Source organism: Vulpes lagopus, chromosome 11, assembly GCF_018345385.1.
Source record: "Vulpes lagopus strain Blue_001 chromosome 11, ASM1834538v1, whole genome shotgun sequence".
Taxonomy (NCBI): domain Eukaryota; kingdom Metazoa; phylum Chordata; class Mammalia; order Carnivora; family Canidae; genus Vulpes; species Vulpes lagopus.
In genome coordinates, this window is record NC_054834.1 from 13230662 (window position 1) to 13254800 (window position 24139).

Consider the following 24139-nt stretch of genomic DNA (forward strand, 5'->3'; position numbering starts at 1 on the left):
AGTATTGTTAACTGTAGCCCCCTCCTATATGTTATATTCCTAGGGCTTATTTATCTTATAGTAGAATTTTGTATTTTGACCATTTCATTCATATTGCCTCTGCCCTGCCTCTAGCAATCACCAATCTGTTTTCTGTGCCTATGAATTCTTCTTTTTAAAATATTCCATGTACAAGTGATAATCATGCAGTATCGACTCCCTGTCTGACTTATTTTATTTAGCATAATGCCCTTAGGTCAATTCTTGTTATCACAAATGACAGGATTTTCTTCCTCTTTTATTTATTTATTTATTTTTAATATTTTTTAAATTTTTATTTATTTATGATAGTCACACAGAGAGAGAGAGAGAAAGGCAGAGACACAGGCAGAGGGAGAAGCAGGCTCCATGCACTGGGAGCCTGACGTGGGATTTGATCCCGGGTCTCCAGGATCGCGCCCTGGGCCAAAGGCAGGCGCCAAACCGCTGCGCCACCCAGGGTTCCCAGGATTTTCTTCCTCTTTTAATGGCTCAATAATATTCCATTGCATATACGTGTGTGTGTGTGTATATATGTGTGATGTATGTATGAGTATGTTTACATACACATGTGTGCATATATCTCTGACATTTGCTTCATCCATTCATCTATTCATAGACAGGTTGTTTCCATGTCTTGGCTAGTATAAATGCTACAGTGAACATAGAAGTGCAGATATCTCTTCAAGATAGTAATTTTATTTTCTTTGGGTAAATACCCAGAAACAGAATGAGAAGTAGAAGTAGATCCATGTGATAGTTCTGTTTTTAATTTTTTGAGAAAGGTCCATAATGTTTTCCATAGTGGCTGCACCAATTTATATTCCCAACAGTGCCTAACAGTTGCCTTTTCTTCATATCCTCACTAACACTTACTATATGTCTTTTTTGATACTAGGTATAAGAGGTCATATATCATTGTGGTTGTCTGTTCAGAAGATCTAAAATCTCATTGGGATTTTTGGTTTTTGCTGCTGGGTTGTAGGAGTTCTTAATATATATGTAGGATATTAATCTTTTATGATACATGATTGGCAAATACATTCTCCCAAGTGTGTAATAAATTTTAATGGCATTCAATATCAGTTTCATAGCCAAAAAGACAGAAATTTATTACTACTATAATTCACTTAATGATTTTAATTAATGTTAATATTACTTTAAAAAACTCATGAGCCTTGTTTTTATTTTATGATATATATTTTGGCCCCTTATCACATTTTCTAATCTTTATTGCCCTAACCCTGTTTTCATTACTGTATATAATATTCAAATAAATAGTTTTCTTTCATGTTTTCTTTTTTTCATTACAAAAGGTACTTTTATTTATTTTTAACTTAATTTCAGAATGTGAAGTTTCTTCAATCTCTGAACAATAGAATTTCCCAAACTAACTCTAGGAAATAGAAGTAGTAGAGACTTGAAAAGAATTTTGGGCAATTGAATCTTGCCTCATAATTTTTTACTACCATATTAGCACTTCCATACCATAAAGATTTTTAAAATACATTATTCACTTTTTCAAGGTATTCTCATTAACAGGATTAGTCTGAATTACCTGGTCCATTTTTACAGGAATTAGAAATCTCACTACCATAGAGCTTTTACATCTTTTCAAGCATATTAATGATCAGAAGGAGCTTTTATTCTCATCCTTGTTCCAGGGTATTGGAATATAATTTAATTCCCTAATGTATGTTTCAAAATTACACTACATAGAAGTATGTATCCGAGAGAGAAAATTGTCAGCCTTTAGTCAAGATTAGGCTTTGATTCACTCAGAACACTCTCCTAGCTAGCATACTCAAACGTACAGATATACCTAACAGTAAAGATCTAGCTATATTCACAAATATGATATAAAGAAAACCTACATTTAACTCTGAGGGCTGCTATAAGTACCAGCATAGTATGATATGAGACAGTATTGCTTGGTAAATGGAACCAAGGCCAAAACACACTCAGGATTTGGATCTGCAATATGCCACCAATGTGATGGGATTTCTGAGCCTTAAGCATTAGATACAGTTGTGAATTGGAGAACAATGGTTTGGAGGGGAGAGGGAAGCACGATTGAAAGACCAAAACCCCCAAACACTTGAGACAATCTGTGAGAGGGGAAGAAAAAAAAGACACATAAACCCTTCCTTTAAAAATTAGGATGCCAACTAAAGTTTCCTGCTTTTGAATATAAAAGAACTCATTTACATCTCAGAAGACTGATATTTTCAGATTATCCTTTACTACACATAGTAAAGCACATAGCACACTTTTGGGCAACTTTTACTCAACTCACTAGTATGAAGTTATGCCAATTTAGGATATTTTCTGAGACATACCTAAAAAAATGATGTATATGGAAAGTGTTCTGTGATAGGAATCAAGAAAATCCTTTTTCTCCTCGGATAATCTCTTTTTAAAGTCATTTTTCAATATTTTAGGGTAGAAATTGTTAATCTACAAGGTCAGTGAAGGGGCTTCAGGGTATCTGGCTGTGAAGCCCAGGAAATTATCAAATGTTATGACATGTGAATTTTTTCTGGGAAACTGTGACATATTTCAAAGAGGTCTATAATCCCTCCTCCTGAAAGGATTGAAAATTATCTAGAAAATCTCCCAATATTTGTCTGTCACAAACTGTAATGTTTTAATGAGGAAAAGGAAGAGGGGATATGGCCCACTTAGGATAGAATGAATGATTTTTAGAAAAGATGATCAGGCCCTTGGAAGAATAGATGGGAGATACAGTTTGTGACAAAATGTGTGTGTGGTTGTGATGGCTACTTCCTGTTTTCTGTCCTGTGATAAGAATCAGTTTTCCTGGTCGATGAAACTCTTAGAGGATTTATGATGGTTGAGTTCCTTTTGGAGGACTGCCCTCAGGCAGATACGGCAAGTTCCGAGAAAGCCATTCTGCTGTATTTGCTGTTTTTCAGTGACTTAAACTCAAAATAATATACCAGAGCAGCATATTTTGGAGTGGCATGTCCTGAACTCCTTCATACACAAGTTATACAGAAATCAACTATTTCTGCATACCAGAAAACAGAATATAGAATTTATTTTTTGAAAACATTATTTATAATGGCATCAAAAATAACATGTTTCTGTGAATAATTTGAGAAAACATGGGAAGACTACACTGAAAACTAAAGTCATATTGAGAGAAATTAAAGGAATAAGTAAATGATGGCACATACTCTCTTCACAGATTGGATAGCTCAGCATAGTAAATATATATGTCTTTCTAAAATAGATCTGTAAGTTCAATATAACAGTATACTTTTTTTACCAATGCAGAAATATTTGCTCTACTAATATCAAGACTCCTTAGAAATCTACAGTAATTAAGATGATGAAGTATTAGCATAAGGATAGAGACATACATTGAAAGAGAAACAGCCCCACACATATACAGTCACTTGCTATGTGACAAAGATGGTGGCAGTAGAGAGCAGTGGGGAAAGGATGGTCTTTCCAGTAAGTGATGATTTCCTTTCAACGCCTTATAGAAAAAAGTGATAGTTGGCTCTCACCAGAGGCAAAAATCAGTTTTAGATAGAATGTAGATCTAAATGTGTGAAAAGGAAACCTAAAAGAAATACCCATATGTGTACATCATGAGACATTTGTAATAGCATTATTTGTAATAGCCTCAAACTAGAAACAGCCCAAATGCCTATCAACAGTAGAATGGATACATAAATGCTAAGATATTCATTAGTGGAATACTATACAATATTGAAAAATGAAACTTTAGCTTACATACATTCCTACGTGAAAGAATCTGACAAGCATAATGTTGAGCAAAATACAAACATGTATATGGTTACTATAAATGAAATAATATGTCCCAAATGATTCCATTTATATAAAGAAATCACTTTATAGGAGGAAGGAGGAGATGATTGAATTGGGACCACAAGGAAGGGTTTTTGGAGTGCTAGTAATATTTAAATTTCTTGTCTGTGGTTACAAGAATTTTTAATTTGTGATAATTCATTTACCTGTTTGTTGATTTTTTAAAATATATTTCTATCTTGATTTTATATTTAAATTAAAAATACTTTTAAAAAAACCTGTAAAGGTATGTGTAGAGGTGGGCCACATAGGTATATCCTAGCTTTATAGAGGATAATCATGTAGTCTTTAGGACTTGAAAGAATATGGGGAGGCTTTTATAAATTTTGGAAGATGCTTAGTGAATCGCTAATATTGCATAAACTAACCTTAGAAAATAAGTAAAAAAGGACAGATCAGGAAAAGTAGAAATGCCTATTTTTCTTCTTTAGTTCACCAACCACCCACTTCTCCCCAGTTTAAACATCTAAGAACTTCCTAAAATAAACTAAGCAAAACTAGATATAATATGCTGTGCATTTGGAATTTTGAAGAAAATAAGGGATATGAGTGTGCGTGTGCATGTGTGTGTGTGTATGTGAGGCATCTTTTCTTGGGTATAGATTTCTTTATTTTTACTTTTATAAAATATATGTGGCCACTCTCTTGCTGAGAACCCTATTTAGTTGGGAAATTGAGTTTCTAACTGTAATCATTCTGATAGCCTTCAAAGATTGACAGTAATGACAATGAATATTGAGCTCTGGGGAATTGAGATTCCTTTTTCTCTCAGGAATCCATAGAAAATGCTTCAAGAAAATAATTGATAGTGTGAACTAGTGAGTGAAATAGTAAGGGAGATACCTGGTAGTCTTGTGAAGGCATTTATGTGCTATTTTGGAAAACTTAAGACATATTATTAAGCTAGAAAAAGAAGGTAAAAATAGTACATTTAGTAGTCCCACCTGTAAGTGAAACAGCTAATATAAATAAATGCTGTTTTTTCTTTCTCTTCTTTTCTGGAAGATCCCAACAAGAAACTGTTAGTGTATAACTTTGGAGAATAGGACTAAAGATGTGGAGAGAGAACATTTGGTTTTCAATTTATACTTTTAAGTGAGTTCTGTTTGTGTTTTTACCATATGCAGGTTTTTAACTTGCAGAAGAAATCAGTTAAGTGGCACCTGAAGGGACTGATCACACTGAGTGTGGCTGAGGAGAGAGGTATAAGTAAGTGGCTTAAAAGCCAACAGGAGTCTAGTAGCTGTTGCAGCAGTTTGCGTTCTGTATTCTGTTATATGTAAAGTAGCACCTTCAAACCAGAGCCTCTCTCTGGTTCTAAGGACCCTGCTTCTTCAGCCTTGCTATGTGCCCGTATTCTGGAATCCTAAAAAACTAGAGACTGACTAAATGCTCTTGCTTTCTTGGAATTTCTGTGACCCAATCTGATTTTCTGGAAACTGTAACCATAACTCTAGGTCACACCAGCCCTTGTAGAAATATGGTAGGAGGTTTAGCCTTGGACTTCACTCTGCAAGAAATGGAAGCCATTTAATGGTTGGACAGAGAAGGAGGAAATCTAACTCAAAAGGAAGTATTGGAATGCAAGAAGTAATGTAAGCACAAACAATTGGTAAACATGTAGGTAAATCCAAGCCTTAATTGCATCAAACAAGAAATAATAGTGACTAATTTGGGACTTGTAAATAAGATAGAACTGAAATACTATTCTACATTAAAATTTGAAATGAGGAGAAAGGGTAATGAATGTTAAAGCATTCTAAAATGCTCATATTATTCAGGAGGACTGTAAAGCCACAGATGTTTTGACTTAAATTGACTATGAATTTTAATAACTTAACTATGACCACTGAAAGAGTAGAAATAAAATATGTAGCTTCATCAGTTCACGATGGAAAAATAGGTAAAAGACAAAAGTGTCATTCAGTAAAAGGCTGAAAATAAAAAGAAGCAAAGAAAATCATATGAGAAGTACATAGTAAGATGGATGTCAAATATATCACTGATTACAATAAATGTAAACAGTATATTTGGAAGACTAAACTGACCACTGACATTTCTCAATTTGGATAGATTCAATAACTAAATTTAACTTTGTGTGACACGCCTAAAACGTAAGTGATATGGTGTATCACATGTGAAGTGATATGATTTCTTGTCATAGTCAAGAAAGAATACTTGGGACATTTTTTGGTACAAACAGGTGGTTTTCTTATTTATTTATTTATTTATTTATTTATTTATTTATTTATTTATGATAGTCACAGAGAGAGAGAGAGAGGCAGAGACACAGGCAGAGGGAGAAGCAGGCTCCATGCACCGGGAGCCCGACGTGGGATTCGATCCCGGGTCTCCAGGATCGCGCCCTGGGCCAAAGGCAGGCGCCAAACCGCTGCGCCACCCAGGGATCCCAACAGGTGGTTTTCTTATAGCATAGGCACTGGGCCTGTGGGCAGAAAGAGCTACACTTTTTGCCCTATGAAGTTGGTGGCTATATGCTTGGTGCCCAAGGGGGATGAGACAAGCAAGGAGTGTTAGATCATAAATGTCGTCTTCAAATTTCCACTCGTAAAACTGCTTTAGCAAAATTTCTCTGGTACTTAGTATTCAGCTCGATATTAACTATCAGTGAGATGTACAGGCAATCATGAGACCGTCTAAGAATGAAGCAACCTGCATGTATTTGATCCTTATCAGGACTCTGCAGGCTAGGGGCCCCTAGCCCTAGCTCAGTCCGTTAAGTGTCCAGCTCTTGGCTTCGGTTGAGATCATAATCTTGCTGTCATCGGATTGAGTCCTTCATGGGGCTCCATGCTCAGCACAGACTCTATTTCAGATTCTCTCTCCCTCTCTAAAATAAATAAAACTTAAAAAAAAAAAAAAAGAACAATGCAGGCTATATGTCAGCCTTCTGGGTTAAAGATGAACATTTTTCTGCTTCTATCCCTCATCAATAAGAATATATTAAAAGATGAAAGTAAAGGAATGGAGAAAAGATGTTTCAGGCAAATACTAACTAGATGAGAGATGATAAAAAGTGCTATAATAATATCAAACAAAATAGATTCTAAAGCAAAAAGCATTATTAGGGTTTTGGGGGGAGTGTCATTAAACGAGAAAAAGAATAATTTACTAGGAAGGTGTAAGAATTATGATACACCTTACAGTGCAACCTCAGACTAATAAAACGGATGGAGAGAATTTCAGAGAGAAATTGACAAATCAATTATTAAAATGGGAAATTGAACTACCTCAAGACTCTATTAGACAACTGTAGTCATTTAAGGCAGACACAAACTTAAAATGACATTGCGATTTGCAAAATAAATTCCTAGTTTTTTAGATAATAATTACTCTCAGATAATTTTTTTCTGGTTTAACATTATGAACACTACTATTAAGGTTAATATTCAGAAGCTTATTGCTTTGAAGTTCAATAATATAAACTTTTTGTCATTAGGACTTTAGTTAGATTGAAATTTATATTTGACTGTATATAAAGAACTTTGCAATGAAAATTAATACTGCATTCAAGATTGTAGGTTTAATTACATTAGAATTTACATCTCTCAAAAACTAAAAGTACTAGTCTGTATTTACAAATGTATAAACTATTAATTATTTTTTTAAATTTTATTAGCTAACTTAGGTTTAGGATAGTAGGATATTATAGTAGGATGTTAGGAGTGTTTTTTTTTTTTTTTTTAATTTTATCAGCTAATTAAGGCCTTAATAGTAGGATGCTAGGATTTTAGTTTTTCTATATCCCTGAGGGTAATACATTTTCATTCTTTTGGAAAATCTATGGTTTAAAATTCACTCTCTACCAAACCCAGAGTATCCTAAATCAAAGATGCTTCCTCCTGTATACTGAGTATATGTGAAGAGTTTATCTGTTGATTAATGAAAAACAACAGATTAATCATAGTATTCATTATTAGAAAATGGGAAAAACTCAGTATACCTGACAGTGAACAATTCTCTCTTCCACAAAGAATTTAAAATATGCAGACTTGTGACTCTACATTTAATTAACAAAGCCAGTGTTTAGAAACCAGTGATTAGTCATGGGTAGGTGGAAATTCCATCTTTTGTTCAAAAGCATGAGGTCCTTTGAAGGAAAATAAAATAAAACTTTTAAATGATCCATTCTTAGCAAATTATATTTGCCTTTCCCACCCTCTGTGGTTACCAAATCTCATGTGCCAGGTGGATATTTTGACCTAAAGGGTAAAAGTGTGGAAGATCTAGAGAAGGTTAATGAGAAAAGTAATGATAAAAAGGCTTTGTAACAGGAATACAGGGTGTAAGAGCAATACAGTTTTGAATTACAAAGCACATGTGTGTGTATAAACAAGCTTTGGTCTTATTTCCACCATTTCGGTTGTATATTAGCATACATAAAATAAAAATAACCTCTGAACTGCTAGGATTGATGTCACAGTGTCCATGCACTTAAGTATACACTTCATTCATAGAAAAGTCTCCAAGCTATCATGTGGTTAGTCCTCTTTTCCCACTTTATTTTTTTTTTTTTTTTTTTAATTTTATTTATTTATGATAGGCACACAGTGAGAGAGAGAGAGAGGCAGAGACATAGGCAGAGGGAGAAGCAGGCTCCATGCACCGGGAGCCCGACGTGGGACTCGATCCCGGGTCTCCAGGATCGCGCCCTGGGCCAAAGGCAGGCGCCAAACCGCTGCGCCACCCAGGGATCCCCTCTTTTCCCACTTTAATGCAAGTTAGACCAAGATGACAGGAGATAAGAGATATTAAGAAGAGAAAACTGACACCTTAGGAATAAGAGAAGGATTCCTGAAAATCTCCAAAAGTTAAAGAAAAAGGAAACACTAAATTTCTAAAGAGATAGTAACCTAAGGCTGCTTAAGGAGTGAAGGGGCAAGCAGCCATATAAACCCACTAAACTCTGATGGAGTCACCTTTATTATTTTTTTTGAAGGTTTTATTTATTAATTTGAGAGAAAGAGAGACAGGCATAGCAATAGAGAAGGTGAGAGAGAGCATGAGCAGGGAAGAGAGAGAGAGAAACAGACTCCATGCTGAGCTCAATCACAAAACCCTGGGATCATGACCTGAGCCAGACACTTAACCAGCTGAGCCACCCAGGCATCTCTGATATATTCACTTTTTTTTTTTTTTTTTTTTTTAATGATAGTCACACAGAGAGAGAGAGAGAGGCAGAGACACAGGCAGAGGGAGAAGCAGGCTCCATGCACCGGGAGCCCGACGTGGGATTCGATCCCGGGTCTCCAGGATCGCACCCTGGGCCAAAGGCAGGCGCTAAACCACTGCGCCACCCAGGGATCCCGATATATTCACTTTTAAAACAAGAATAGGTAATAGCATAAAACATGGCTCACTGGAACACTAGTGATCAGATACAGTGGTTCATTTAAGTAGAATATGCCACCCTGGGGTACATGTTCTGTGGGCCTTATTTATGAAACCAGAAACATGTGACCTGCAGTGTAGAAAGATTTACTTGAAAGTATTTTTTGATAGTTTTAGCATCTAAGAAAATTAGTCTCGTTTGTGAGAGAACTTAATAGTTAAGTTGACATGCCAGGGAAATGAAGAAATGCTACATAAACCTACAAATTTTCCTTTGCTGTACATTTGTAGAAATATCCCCTGTGTCTGGCTTCCAAATACAATATAGTTTTTAATGTATTACAAACTAGGGATGTTTGATAATTTGTGAGTATGTGTATGTATTTAATTTTATGTTTTTATAGGGTAAATGACATGTTATAATGAATTGATATTTTTATTTTTATTTTTTTTAAGATTTTATTTACTCATTCATGAAAGATTCAGAAAGAGGCAGAAACATTGGCAGAGGGAAAAGCAGGCTCCCTGAAGGGAACTTGATGTGGGCCTCGATCCCAGAACTCCAGGATCATGCCCTGAGCCAAATGCAGACACTCAACCACTGAGCCACCCACACTTCCCCTAAGTAATATTTTTTTTAATTAATTTTTATTGGTGTTCAATTTACCAACATACAGAAAAACACCCAGTGCTCATCCTGTCAAATGTCCACCTCAGTGCCCGTTACCCATTCCCCTCCAACACCCGCCCTCCTCCCCTTCCACCACCCCTAGTTCGTTTCCCAGAGTTAGGAGTCTTTATGTTCTGTCTCCCTTCCTGATATTTCCCAACATTTCTTTTCCCTTCCTTTATATTCCCTTTCACTATTATTCATATTCCCCAAATGAATGAGAACATACACTGTTTGTCCTTCTCCGATTGACTTATTTCACTCAGCATAATACCCTCCAGTTCCATCCACGTTGAAGCAAATGGTGGGTATTTGTCATTTCTAATTGCTGAGTAATATTCCATTGTATACATAAACCACATCTTCTTTATCCATTCATCTTTCGATGGACACCGAGGCTCCTTCCACAGTTTGGCTATTGTGGCCATTGCTGATAGAAACATCGGGGTGCAGGTGTCCCGACGTTTCATTGCATCTGAATCTTTGGGGTAAATCCCCAACAGTGCAATTGCTGGGTCGTAGGGCAGGTCTATTTTTAACTCTTTGAGGAACCTCCACACAGTTTTCCAGAGTGGCTGCACCAGTTCACATTCCCACCAACAGTGTAAGAGGGTTCCCTTTTCTCCGCATCTTCTCCAACATTTGTTGTTTCCTGCCTTGTTAATTTTCCCCATTCTCACTGGTGTGAGGTGGTATCTCATTGTGGTTTTGTGTTTCCCTGATGGCAAGTGATGCAGAGCATTTTCTCATGTGCATGTTGGCCATGTCCATGTCTTCCTCTGTGAGATTCCTCTTCATGTCTTTTGCCCATTTCATGATTGGATTGTTTGTTTCTTTGGTGTTGAGTTTAATAAGTTCTTTATAGATTTTGGAAACTAGCCCTTTATCTGATATGTCATTTGCAAATATCTTCTCCCATTCTGTAGGTTGTCTTTTAGTTTTGTTGACTGTATCCTTTGCTGTGCAAAAGCTTCTTATCTTGATGAAGTCCCAATAGTTCATTTTTGCTTTTGTTTCTTTTGCCTTTGTGGATGTATCTTGCAAGAAGTTACTGTGGCCGAGTTCAAAGAGGGTGTTGCCTGTGTTCTCTTCTATGATTTTGATGGACTCTTGTCTCACATTTAGATCTCATCCATTTTGAGTTTATCTTTGTGTATGGTGAAAGAGAGTGGTCCAGTTTCATTCTTCTGCATGTGGATGTCCAATTTTCCCAGCACCATTTATTGAAGAGACTGTCTTTCTTCCAGTGGATAGTCTTTCCTCCTTTATCGAATATTAGCTGACCATAAAGTTCAGGGTCCACATCTGGGTTCTCTATTCTGTTCCATTGATCTATGTGTCTGTTTTTGTGCCAGTACCACACTGTCTTGATGACCACAGCTTTGTAGTACAACCTGAAATCTGGCATTGTGATGCCCCCAGCTATGGTTTTCTCATCATATCAGCAAGAGAAAAACCAAGAACCATATGATACTCTCATTAGATGCAGAGAAAGCATTTGACAAAATACAGCATCCATTCCTGATCAAAACTCTTCAGAGTGTTGGGATAGAGGGAACTTTCCTCGACATCTTAAAAGCCATTTACGAAAAGCCCACAGCAAATATCATTCTCAATGGGGAAGCACTGGGAGCCTTTCCCCTAAGATCAGGAACAAGACAGGGATGTCCACTCTCACCACTGCTGTTCAACATAGTTCTGGAAGTCCTCGCCTCAGCAATCAGACAACAAAAAGACATTAAAGGCATTCAAATTGGCAAAGAAGAAGTCAAACTCTCCCTCTTCGCCGATGACATGATACTCTACATAGAAAACCCAAAAGCCTCCACCCCAAGATTGCTAGAACTCATACAGCAATTTGGTAGCGTGGCAGGATACAAAATCAATGCCCAGAAATCAATGGCATGTCTATACACTAACAATGAGACTGAAGAAAGAGAAATTAAGGAGTCAATCCCATTTACAATTGCACCCAAAAGCATAAGATACCTAGGAATAAACCTAACCAAAGAGGTAAAAGATCTATACCCTAAAAACTATAGAACACTTCTGAAAGAAATTGAGGAAGACACAAAGAGATGGAAAATATTCCATGCTCATGGATTGGCAGAATTAATATTGTAAAAATGTCAATGTTACCCAGGGCAATTTACACGTTTAATGCAATCCCTATCAAAATACCATGGACTTTCTTCAGAGAGTTAGAACAAATTATTTTAAGATTTGTGTGGAATCAGAAAAGACCCCGAATAGCCAGGGGAATTTTAAAAAAGAAAACCTAAGTAATATTTTTAATTGTAATTCTTGTATTCCTTAATCTGAACCAGGTAATCTATGATGAAGGCATTTGATAAATAAATATAAATAAAAATCAGTTATTTTCATTTGTGTCACAAATTTTTGGATCAAAAGAAACTATCTTGGGACACCTGGGTAGCTCAGTTGGTTAAGTGTCCAACTCTTGATTTTGGCTCAGGTCATGATCTCAGGGTCATGAGATCAAGCCCCACAGGCCCTGTGCTCAGTGGGGAGTCTGCTTGAGATTCTCTCTCCCCTCCCCCTTCCCCTCTCAAATAAATAAATGAAAGAAAGAAAGAGAGAAAGAAAGAAACTGTCTTTCCCCAAAACCTTCTTTTGGACAATTAAACAGTGACCAAAGCAGCTTATTTTCTCAAATTATCTTAAGTCTTTCAGAGATGGAGATTGCATACCTTTTATTTTAATTATTGAATAAAATTATCTTGTGCAACGGTTTCTAAGTATATTCTACAAGTGAACCTTTTTAGATACTTAATGTAATTCAACAATGCTCTTTACTAATATTTCAAACTTTACTCACTGTAATTCTTCATAATATTTCTTAACATTTTTGCTTTCTTTCTAGTCTTTTTGTGAAAGTGAACTTCTGCACAGACAAATGTGCTGTTTGCATGGTTGTTTTTTTCTTTCTTTAAGTCGGCACTGTAACATACGCATCTCCCATTGTTTTTTCTTCCATAATACGAGTTGCCAAATATACCTAACTATTCTCTTATTCTTAGACATGTGGGATTTTCCAATTTCTCTGTTTTATAAATAGCATTATCTCTGTGCATATAGTTTTAATTTATTGTATTCTTAGGATACATTTCTAATAGAGGGAAAAATAAGGATATAGCAGTTTTAAGGCTCTTGGAATATGTTGCTCATTAGCATCTCTTGACCTAGAAAACATTTAAATGAATACACTTAGAATTATTGGACCATCTGTACAGAAAATCTGATATGACATAGATCAGGGATTACAAATTGATTTCATCCCCTGTGTCAGGTTTAAGAAATTGGTAGTTGCTGCCTGGAGCACTGTGTTTGCCAGACTGTAACAGGACTACTTGATTACTGATGTCTTCCGTATGAGTGGGAGGTGGGGAGACAATCTGAGAACCAAATATTTACCCTTTATACTTTTCATTAAAATAATAACAGTAATAATACCTTGCCTTTCTGTGTGTACTTTTTTTTGCTGTGAACCCCAAAATTAGATAGAAAGCATGTATTAGGTCAAAAGATCTTATCTCACTATAAATTCCTCATTAAAAATTAACTTAGTGGGCAGCTCCAGTGGCTCACTGCCTTCAGCCCAGAGCGTGATTCTGGAGACCCGGGATCGAATCCCGCGTTGGGCTCCCTGTGTGGCACCTGCTTCTCACTCTGCCCGTGTCTCTGCCTCTCTCTCTCTCTCTGTCTCTCATGAATAAATAAATAAAATCTTTTTTATAAATTGGTAATTATATAGCCATGCTCACCACTTAAAAAAAATAAGTATAGGTATAATTGTGTAACTAAGCATTTATCAGAACTTTTCAAAGTTGTTGTTAAAAACATCTGATGGGGTGGTGCCTTGGTGACTCAGTTAAGTGTCTGATTTCATCTCAGACATCTGTCATGATTTCAGGGTCGTAAGATGGAGCCCCAAGTGGGACTCCACACTCAGCGAGGAATCTGCTTGAGATTCTTTCCCCTTCCCTCTGTACCTCCCCTGCCAAAGTAAATAAATAAATATTTTTAAAAATAAGCAAATCTGGGTAAAGTATCTATGAGTGCTCCTTGCAGTATTCTTATTTTTTTAGTATTTTGTAAATTTGAAATTATTTCCCCAAAACAATTATGGCAGGAATGGTGGTGGAGAGAAACAGGGCAATCCACCAAGCTCAGGTGTTGGGCTGACTATATTCTGTGCTGTAAAAGTAGGAGAAGCAATAGATTATCTTACATTTCTAGTCTCCTAGTGTTATAGTTTCACATTGATATTTGAATTTTGTTGCTTTTGGCACAGCGGTATTTCATCCATAGTTTTTATATCGTCAATGTTTTACTCTTCTAAGTGTAATGTTTTCTTCGCAGAACCTTAAAAATTAACTTAGTGGGCATTAACTTGTAGGTTTCCAACTTAGCCATCATATCATAAAGGCTAGTTTTTACAAGGCTTGAGGCATCCAGCAGGTAACCCTTGAAGTGTGGAGATTTTTATTTCTATACTTTTTAAAAAACAGCTTTATTAAAAGGTAATTCACCCATATAAATGGACAATTCAGTGGGTTTTAGTATATTCACAATCAAATTTAGAACATTTCTTCACCCCAACAAGAAAGCTCCTACCCATTAGCAGTCACTTCCCATTTAACCTCTCTTCCTGCCTCCCCTAATTACTAATCTGCTTTTTGTCTCTGGGTTTGCTTATTCTGGATATTTCACATAAATGTAATCTTTCCATATGTGGCTTTTGTGACTGGCTTTTTTTAGTTAAAATGTCTTTAAGGTTCATCCACATTATAGCATGTATCAGAACTTCATTCTCTTTTTTGCTGGGTGTTGTATGAAAAGACTACATCTTATTTATCCATTTATCAGTTGACATCTGTGTTGTTTTCATTTTGGGGCTATTACACTATGGAATAATGTTGCTGTGAGCATTTATATACATGTTTTTGTGGGAACATGTGTTTTTATTTCTCTTGTGTATATAACAAAGAGTCTAATTCTGGGGTATATATGTGGTCACTCTGTTTATATTTGAGAAATCACCAGACTGGTTTTCCAAAGTGACACTCCATTTTACATTCTCACCAGCAGTGATGAGGGTTATGATTTCTCCACATCCTGGCCAACATTTGCTACTATCTGCTTTTTTATTACAGCATCATCATGAGTCTGACAAGGGCCTTTCTGTACTTTTTAAATCCCCCCAAATAAGGTCAATTATCAGTAATAAACAGATCTTTATTCTTTTCTAGCAGTGAGCCTGTCTTTTCATTAAATATAGAATGCAGAAAATAAATAGACGTAAGAAAACATAAGAAAATTTTTTTCCCTTTCCCATTTCTTTGATACTACTTCAAGATTATTTGGAGAGAATCTCAAGAAAAGTAAGAGAGATTGGATTTTTAAAAATTGTATAGCTAGAATTCGTAACTTTTAAATGCCCTTTACAGCATTCAGCACCCTGAATCTACCGTAAACACTGGTGCCACTGACAACTGCCATTTTATTCTCCAGTTTTCGAGCTCAACTTAATTGCAAGTTGGTGACCATGTCCATAAGGAAAGCCAGAATAAAGTAGAGTTCCTTAAGCTAATGTCAAAAAGTCTTATGTTGACTTTGTAGCCATCTACATAGGTTGTAATGTTAACAAAGGAATATTCCCTTTGATTGCAGTTTTTAATATTTTTAAACTGCACTTTATTACTACAGTATGAATTGATAAAGTAGACATTGAATTTAATTTTTATAAATGTATGTATGTGTGTTTATCAAAGGAAAATAGAAAGCAAGATAGTATTTCTTTCTCCCAGACTTCATTGGCTTGCTATAACAAAGGCAAAATGATCTTAGTTTTCAGCTTTTCTAAAAGATCAGTTTTTCACACGTTGAGATCTATGTCCACGTTCATAGAGTTGACTTAGATCAAATTTAGTTGTCCTAATCAAATTTAATTCACTTAAAAATTTTTTTTTCCAGAGGTGCCTGTGTGGCTTAGTTGGTTCAGCATCCAACTCTTGATTTTGGTTCAGATCATGATCTCAGGGTCCCAGAATCGAGCCCCATGTCGGGCTCCACGCTTAGTGTGGAGTCTACTTGGATGTTCTTTCTCTCTTCTCTCTCTCTCTCTCTCTCTCTCCCCCCCCCCTTCCTTCGCCCCTCCCCCAACTTGTGCATACTCTCTCTCTAAATAAATAAATCTTTAAAAAACAATTGTTACAGATGATTTGATTAAAATATGATCAATATATTGAGAATAGTTTATATGTGGGTTCTTTTCTTATATCAAACTATAAGAATTCTAGATTAATTCTTAAAGCATTACATGTCCTCTGTCCTAAAACTCATGTATTCAGAACTAAATTAAAGGTGAGGGAATAAAAAGTTTTTAAAACCACTTATACTGATCATCCATGTACAGTATAATCTTAGCTAACTTCCTTTTTAAAACAAAATTTTAATCTATAGAAATGAAAGTAAAACCCTCTTTTTACCACCCATTTCATGGAGGATTACGATGGCTGTCAGATATATATTAGGTTTTTTTTTATTCCATCCTCCTTCCTTCCCTTTGTTTATTTTTCATTTTCTTTTCTTTTTTCCCTTTCCTTTCCTTTCGTTTTGTTTTGATGGCTTATTTCTGAGTTTTTAAGTAGAAAGACTATTCACAATTGCCAGAAGGTATTCCCTGAAAGTACTCTGCTGATGTATGAAAACACCAGCACACATGGGGCTTTTGGATCACATGTGCTGCAGGGGTCCATCCACTCTGAAGTATTGGTGGAAGAAATTCTTCTTGTGCATACAGTTGGGCTAATTGGGCTTCCACATTCATGGTGTTCTGTCTACAGAGGTTCCAGCTATGCCTAAAGTCCAACCCTTGACCTGGATACTTCTCAACCTTTTTTTTTTTTTTTTTTGGTCAGGAGACATGAGCTTCCCAGTTAAATACGAAGTGTCATTTTGGTCATTTCTTTTTGTGTTACATTCTTACAGCTATCCACACAAGGAGATGCAAGTCAGGTGATTGGACCTCTTACAGAAGGGCAGAGAAGAAATGTGGCAGTAGTGAATTCACTGTATAAGTTGCATCAGTCTATAACGAAGGTAATCTTTATTTTGTTTTAATCACGTCCTTTTGACTTAATTTCAGCTTCTTTCTTTTTGCCTCAAATTTAGACAATGAGGAATTATTTAATTTTTTTTGCAAAGGAATGCAATGAGAACATGATGAATATAAAATCAGCTGCAGAATGAACACTTTTTAAACAGTTTTTGTTCCTAGCCTTTATCATTTGTGTCACTTTTGTATTTTCATTTGGTTTAAAACCTATGAACTATAGATCATCAGCCTTGATTGGTATAATCAAGTTTATTGAGCAAATGGCGTAAGGGTAGAATCATATGTGTTTCATGCCTGTTAAAAAACATAATTTGCTATCATGTGGTTGGTAGTAAGTTAGAGCAAAGCTAATGGCAGGGTAAGAAATCTTAATCCCTTCTACACATTGTGAAGGTTCTATCTTTGCACAGAAGAGGAGGGAAGGAGCTGCATTAAACTGTGAATTTTTATGATATAATCACTGATGACTCCTTGAATGTAGAAAAAAAATGTATTCTTTTTTGCTATTGTTTTACTGGTGTAATTTTTTTTGAATGATGCACTTTCAATTGTTTGCTTTCATCTATTATTTCTAAGATGAACTGTATTTGTGGGGATAGCAACACTTTGAACCCAATCTTTGACTTCTGAGTAGCTCGTGTTTCCTCTCTATAAATCATTTCAAAAATATTTAGTAAGCAGAGAGATAAATATTTAGAAGGCCTGAAGGAAGCTAAAGGTTAGGGGATGCTCTTGAAAACATGACCTTTAATTTGGGTTTTAATATGCTCAGTTGTATTTTAGAATACTTATAATTGACTATTCACTTAAATTTTTAACAAGTCTTTTTATCAAGGGTTTTCAAAAATGTGTATGTCACATATTAAATAGAATATATTTCAAAGCATTATTAACAAGCAAACCTCAGAAAAGAAATAACAGACATAAGTAAGAAGAATAAATGATGTATTTTTCCATTCCCTTTCATTATTACTCTAAAGTATCACAATCAGTGAAAGATTCTCTTTATTTAGGCTGATTTAAATGCTTTTATTGATACTTTTGGAATCTTCATAATATTTGTATTGATTTGTAAATATTTGACATTTCTTTTTAAAGACTTGTCAAATTATAGTCGGCCTTGAGTATAGTGATTTTTTTAAAAGAAATACCTAAATATGGCTTCAGACTGACCTTTTCAGGTTAAAACTTTGTAATTAAAACCTATCTAAAGTGAATAAAGAAAAGCCAACTCTTAGAATTTTTAATGTTTTGATTATTTGAAGTATATAGTATAATTGCTTTATACAGGAAAGTAGTTTTCATCCTATCTTAACTAATAATTACTAATGAGTTTTCAAAGCACTTATAAGATATAAAATAGCATCATTATTTTAGATTATGTGTATGTAGAAACAGCTTTATCATGTTACGACCAAAATGAGTATTTATAAAAATAAATGACTTAAGTAAAACTAACTGAATCAAAACCTTGTTCTAGGTGGTTTCCAATCAGAGTTCATTCCCACCAGCAGCTGAGCAAACCATAATCTCAGCCCTTAAGGTAAAAGAATTTAATCTTTGACTATAGAGATCAAAGTGGACTTTAGAATTGTTTGGATGAGTGGGAGATGTCACATTTTAAAAATAATTCAGAATCCTCTGCATATACCAAAAGTAGCTGCTGATAATTATCCTAAAGAGAAAGGATACATGTGTGTTTATATTTTCTAGAACTTAAAAATAGACCTTGTTGGTATCTACAGATTGTGTTCTACTTATGAGAATTTTATCATAAGGGAAGCAAGAGTCTTCAAGTATCACTGTATCTTAGGTAGTACAGCCTCGTATTATCCTCTGTAAAGTGGTGATTCTCCATGAGGGTGATTTTGTTCCCTAGGGAACATTTAACAAAGCTGGAGATGTTTTTGATTGTCACGACTGGGAGTGGGGTGCTCTTGGCATCTAGTGCCAGGGATGCTGTTAAACATCTTGCAGTGCATGAGACAGCCGCCAACAAAAAGGAATTATTGGGCCCAAACCTTCAGTAATACCAAGATTGAGAAACTCTAATGTGTATCTGTACGATTTGAAATCAGGGTAAATTCCCATTTTTTTACGTACTAACATAAATATACTTGGGAAGTTTAATGAAAAAGAATGCTGGTATGAGATTCAGAGCCATATGTAGTTGACAGTGGGTAACTCTTTTAAAAAACAAGGATATCATTCATTTAGTGATGGTAATAGAAATCCTTTATTTAGCACCTGCTACTTGCCAGTCACATGCCATATATTGAAATATTATAACAACTGTTCAAGTTGTGAATTATTATCCCTATTTTACACAATTTAGAAATAATAACTTGTTCAAAGTCCTGATGTTATAAACCCAGACCTCAAAGAGTTATGTTTGCTGCACCTTGCCATCATCATTCATTGGCTTACTAAATATTTATTTGGTATTTACTTTTTTTTTAAGATTTATTTATTTATTTATTTATTTATTCATTCATTCATTCATTCATTCATTCATTCATTCATGAGATACAGAGAGAGAGGGAGAGAGAGGCAGAGACACAGACAGAGGGAGAAACAGGCTCCATGCAGGGAGCCCAATGCAAGACTCGATCCTGGGACTCCAGGACCATGCCCTGGGCCAAAGGCGGGTGCTAAACCACTGAGCCATCCAGGGATTCTCCCCAATGTATAACAGACTCTGGAGCAAACTCCTTATATATGAATGCCGTCTCAACCTTAACTAGCTGTAGGACCTCAGACGAGTTCGTTTTCTCTTGCCTTAGTTTCTGCATCTGTGAAATGGTACAGTATAACTGTACAAAGGTCATAGAAGTCAACAGTTAGATGGATTTAGATCACTTGGGTAGAGTTAAAAGAGAGGGAGACAGAGACAGACACTATCAGTGCACTCCAAGGAGAAATACTTTTATTTAGAGAGTAAAGAAGCTACAAAGAAACAACAGTGTGAGCTAGAAGATTGGGAGAGGATGATGTCACAAATCCTAAAGGAGAAAGGAACTTCTGAGGTCAGATGCTGTCTGATGACATGGATGGGGATTTAACAGGCCCCAAAACTTACGGACACTAAAATTCATATATGAGGGTAGGAGAAGACAAGTCTGTTTTCTCCCAACACAGTGAAAGCACACTTGGATGTTTTCTCTGTATTTCTTTTTCCTCCAACATGCTGATCTCATTTTATGCTAAAATATTATTAAAGCTGCCATCATAAAATAATTGTTTTTGTTAAGAGTTATCCAAGTTATTGATGATCATAAGAATACCAAAAATCAAGCCAGTATGACACACTAAAAGGTCTTAACATTCTTGCTTCCAGGCAGAGAATTCACATAGTCTCCTTTTCTGTAGTTTCACATTTTTCCCTTCTTTTCTAGGAGTAGCTGTCAAACATATTTTGATCACTACCCAAGATAAGAAATAGATTTTACGGGGCACCTGGGTGGCTCAGTGGTTGAGCAGCTGCCTTTGGCTCAGGTTGTGATCCTGGGGTCCTGGGATTGAGCCCTACATTGGACCATCTGCAGGGAGCCTGCTTCTCCCTCTGCCTATGTCTCTGCCTCTCTCTCATGAATAAATAAATAAAAGAAAAAAATAGATTTTTACTTTGTGATCCCATACACAACACATAAGCATTTATAAATACATACACACACATAAAATTGTGTATATATATATAATATCTATATGTATTTCTGTAATTGAAATAAAGATTTTACAAAATAATCTTTTTCCTTATTTTATGTGATGCTCACTTATATTTTCCATACTCATCTATTACCTTTTTTTAAAGATTTATTTATTTGAGAGAGAGCATGTGGGGGTGGGGATGGGGGGGTGCAGGGCAGAGGCAGAGGGAGAGAGTGAATCTTAAACAGGCTCCATGCCCAGCACAGAGCTGACAAGGGGCTCGATCTCACTATCCTGAGATCATGACCTAAGACAAAATCAAGTCGGCCACTTAACCCACTGAATCACCCAGGCACCCTCTCTTATCTATTACTTTTTAAAACATTCTGATAGTAACCAACTAAATTGATTTTTTGACCCCTAATTATCATAGTTCATAGTTTGAGAAAGTCCAGTTTGTGAGTTAAGACAGAGTGCCTACACTTTGCCTGATAATAAAAGTCTCCTGACAAATTAAAAAGATAAACTCTTCAGAGGTGCCTGGATGGCTCCATCAATTAAGTGACCAACTCTTGGTTTTGCCTCAGGTCATAATCTCAGTCATGGAATTGAGCTCCTGTCTGCCCCAGCATGGAGTCAGTTTGAGATTATGTCCCTCTTCCTCCCCCTCTGCGCTTGCTCTTTCTCTCTCTCTGATAAATAATAAAACTTAAAAAAAAAAAAGAAGAAGAAAAGAGAAATTCTCTAGAGACTATAATTCAGTATAGAATGCGCTCTCCAAATCTGTATTTTTAACATAAAACAAAGTTTATTCCTGTTGTTAGCCCCTTTGGGCTGGGAGTGGAGGCTAATGCAGCGAAAATTGCCCTGATCTTGGGCTACTGCCCTCACTCTGAGGTTTGCTCACTAGAGCCAGGGCCTCATGTCCTTGGAGAGTGCAGCTTGTTGAGGCGTCGCCAATTTTGCCCTTGAGAACTGGATGAGAGAAGACTAGCAGTTGGCCTAAAGCCTCTCTGCAGTGGCCCTGACAATTAGAGACTTAATTGCTTATGTTAACAAGGACTCAATGAAACAGTTTTGACCTTGCTTTTTAAGTTAAATCATATAAAAGCCATGATGACATATTAAGTAAAACACAAAACCCTCTGATTTAAGGGAAAAAAAGAACCTTGAATTTTAAAATTGTAGGATACTTAGTACATTACTTTGAATTGGGGGTAGAATATTAGGGTGCATAAATGATTGTAGCCCAAGAACCAAAAATCTGTGTACTTTTATTATTTGATAGAGTTTTTTTTTTAAAGATTTATTTCCTTGAAAGAGAGAGAGAGCAGGGAGAGTAGCGGAGGGAAAGAATCTCAAGCAGATTCTCCACTGAGAATGGAGCCTGACACCGGGCTCAGTCCAGCGACATATGATATCATGACCTGAGCTGAAGGCAGACAGTTAACCAACTGAGCTAACCAGGTGCCCCTTGATAGAGAAGATATTAAATATATGTTTCACTTACTAAAAATAAGGATACATAACAGTCTTCTCTACCTTGTTGAGATTTTATACAGAATTAAATGTTATTTTAGGCTGAAGTTTAACATCTCCTGATTATCTACTATGTCATGGATGGCATAAATTAATATTAAGTTAGAGTCATTTCATTATACGCACCTCAGCTGTAAGTAGCATTTAAACACCTTGGCCCAGTAGTTCCAATCCATTTACTACTGAGATTGTTTTGTACAGATGGTGATTGTATTACTAGGTTTATATATGACAGTTTTTCATTTCTCCCTTATTGTGTGGGTTCTATATGAGAGAATAATCCAGATTGCTGAGGCTTCTATATTTTTGTAATCTTAGCCATTTTAGATAAATCTTTGGAAGATGTATGGCACCCTTCCCTGCTTTGTACAGAGCCTGAAATATAACCTAGTCTCTTTTCTCTGTCCCCTCAGCTAGTCCTTAATCCTCTACCATTCCTGTTTTGTATTTCCCCCAAGTGGGAGGCTCACCCAGTCAGAATGAATGTTTTCTGTGTAAACCATCATGTCGTATGCAAGTAGAGGCCTGTTTTTCCCCATCTTGTTTTACTGGCTAGGACGTCTCGTACAAGTGTTAACTAGAACTGTTGAGAATGGAGGTTGATGAGCGCTTCCCTGTCTTGGGGGGAAGCACTCCAGCCATATTCTGCTCTTTGAAGTATAATGTTAGATGGCCTTTATCAGAATAAACAAGTTCCTTTCTATTCCTAGTTGACTGACATTTTTTTAAATATTGCAAATGGTATTTCATCAAATAGCTTTTCCTCTATTGAAATAATCAAGTGGTTTTACTCCTTTATTCAGTTAGTAAAATACAGAAGTTTATTTTCAGATGTCAAACCCACCTTGGTTATGGTGGGGTTTTTTTGTGTATTCCTGGATTTGGTCTACTTAATTTTTATTAAAGATGTTTGCATCTATAATCATAAGGGATATTGTATATAGTTTTCTTGTAATTCTTTGTCTGATTTTGGTATCAAGTTATTACTGCCCTAATTAATTAGGTTTGGAAGTATTTCCTCTTATTTTCTGAAAGAACTTATATTGTTTTCTTCTTACATGCTCTGTAGAATTCACCAGTGAAGCTATCGCGGCCTGTGGTTTTCTTTGTAGGAAGTCTGTAACTACAGATTTGATTTGATTTGGTTAGTAGGTTAAAGGGTATTCAAGTTTTCTGTTTCTTTTTGAATGAGCTTTGATACTTTGTGACTTTCCGGATGTTTATCTATTCACCTAAGTTACCTGATTTGTCAGAACAGTGTTGTACATAATATTCTCTAACTGTCCTTTCAATGTCATTAGGACCCATAGTGAGAACTTCTTTTTAATTGTTTCTCTTGGTGTTTGTGTTCTTTTCTTTGCTTCATCGGTTTAGTTAGGAGTTTATCAGTTCTGCTGATCTTTTCAGAGAGCCAACTTTTGACTTCACTGATTTCCTCTATTGTCTTTCTTTTTCATTGATTTCTACTTTTGTCTTTTTTATTTCCTTCTACTTACTTTGGATTTTCTTTGCCTTTTTTTTTTTTTTAATATACCTCATACCATTGATTTTTATACCTTTTTCCTCCCAAAAGAAACTTAACAAGTTGTAAATTTCTCTCTAAGGACTTCAATTTTGATATGTTATGCTTTTATCTTCATTCAGTTTGCAATATTTTCTAATTTCCTTTGCAACTTCTTCTTTGATTCATGGGTTATTTAGAAGTGTTAGAGTTAATATTTCACCATGTTACATAAAATATATAAACCTTGTATTTATACAAGTACATTTACATCTGCATGCATCTAGTGCAATTTTTTTTAGTTGAAAATATCCATATGGTTCTTTTTTACACTTTCACTCTGCCGAGGTTTCCTATTACTTATTGTGAGCATTTCTTTCTTTACCTCATTGTGAGCATTTCTTTCTTT

At 35.7% G+C, this 24139-nt stretch overlaps 1 protein-coding gene across 2 annotated transcripts in view; it reads left to right on the plus strand.

Annotated features, from left to right (window-relative positions):
• Positions 1-24139, plus strand: part of COG5 (component of oligomeric golgi complex 5) — a 292761-nt gene that overhangs the window by 233184 nt on the left and 35438 nt on the right. For both annotated transcript variants that reach the window (XM_041774079.1, XM_041774078.1), the window contains exons 15-16: positions 16916-17026; positions 18523-18585. In XM_041774079.1, coding sequence (XP_041630013.1) covers positions 16916-17026; positions 18523-18585 — 174 coding nt within the window. The remainder of the gene's footprint in view (positions 1-16915; positions 17027-18522; positions 18586-24139) is intronic.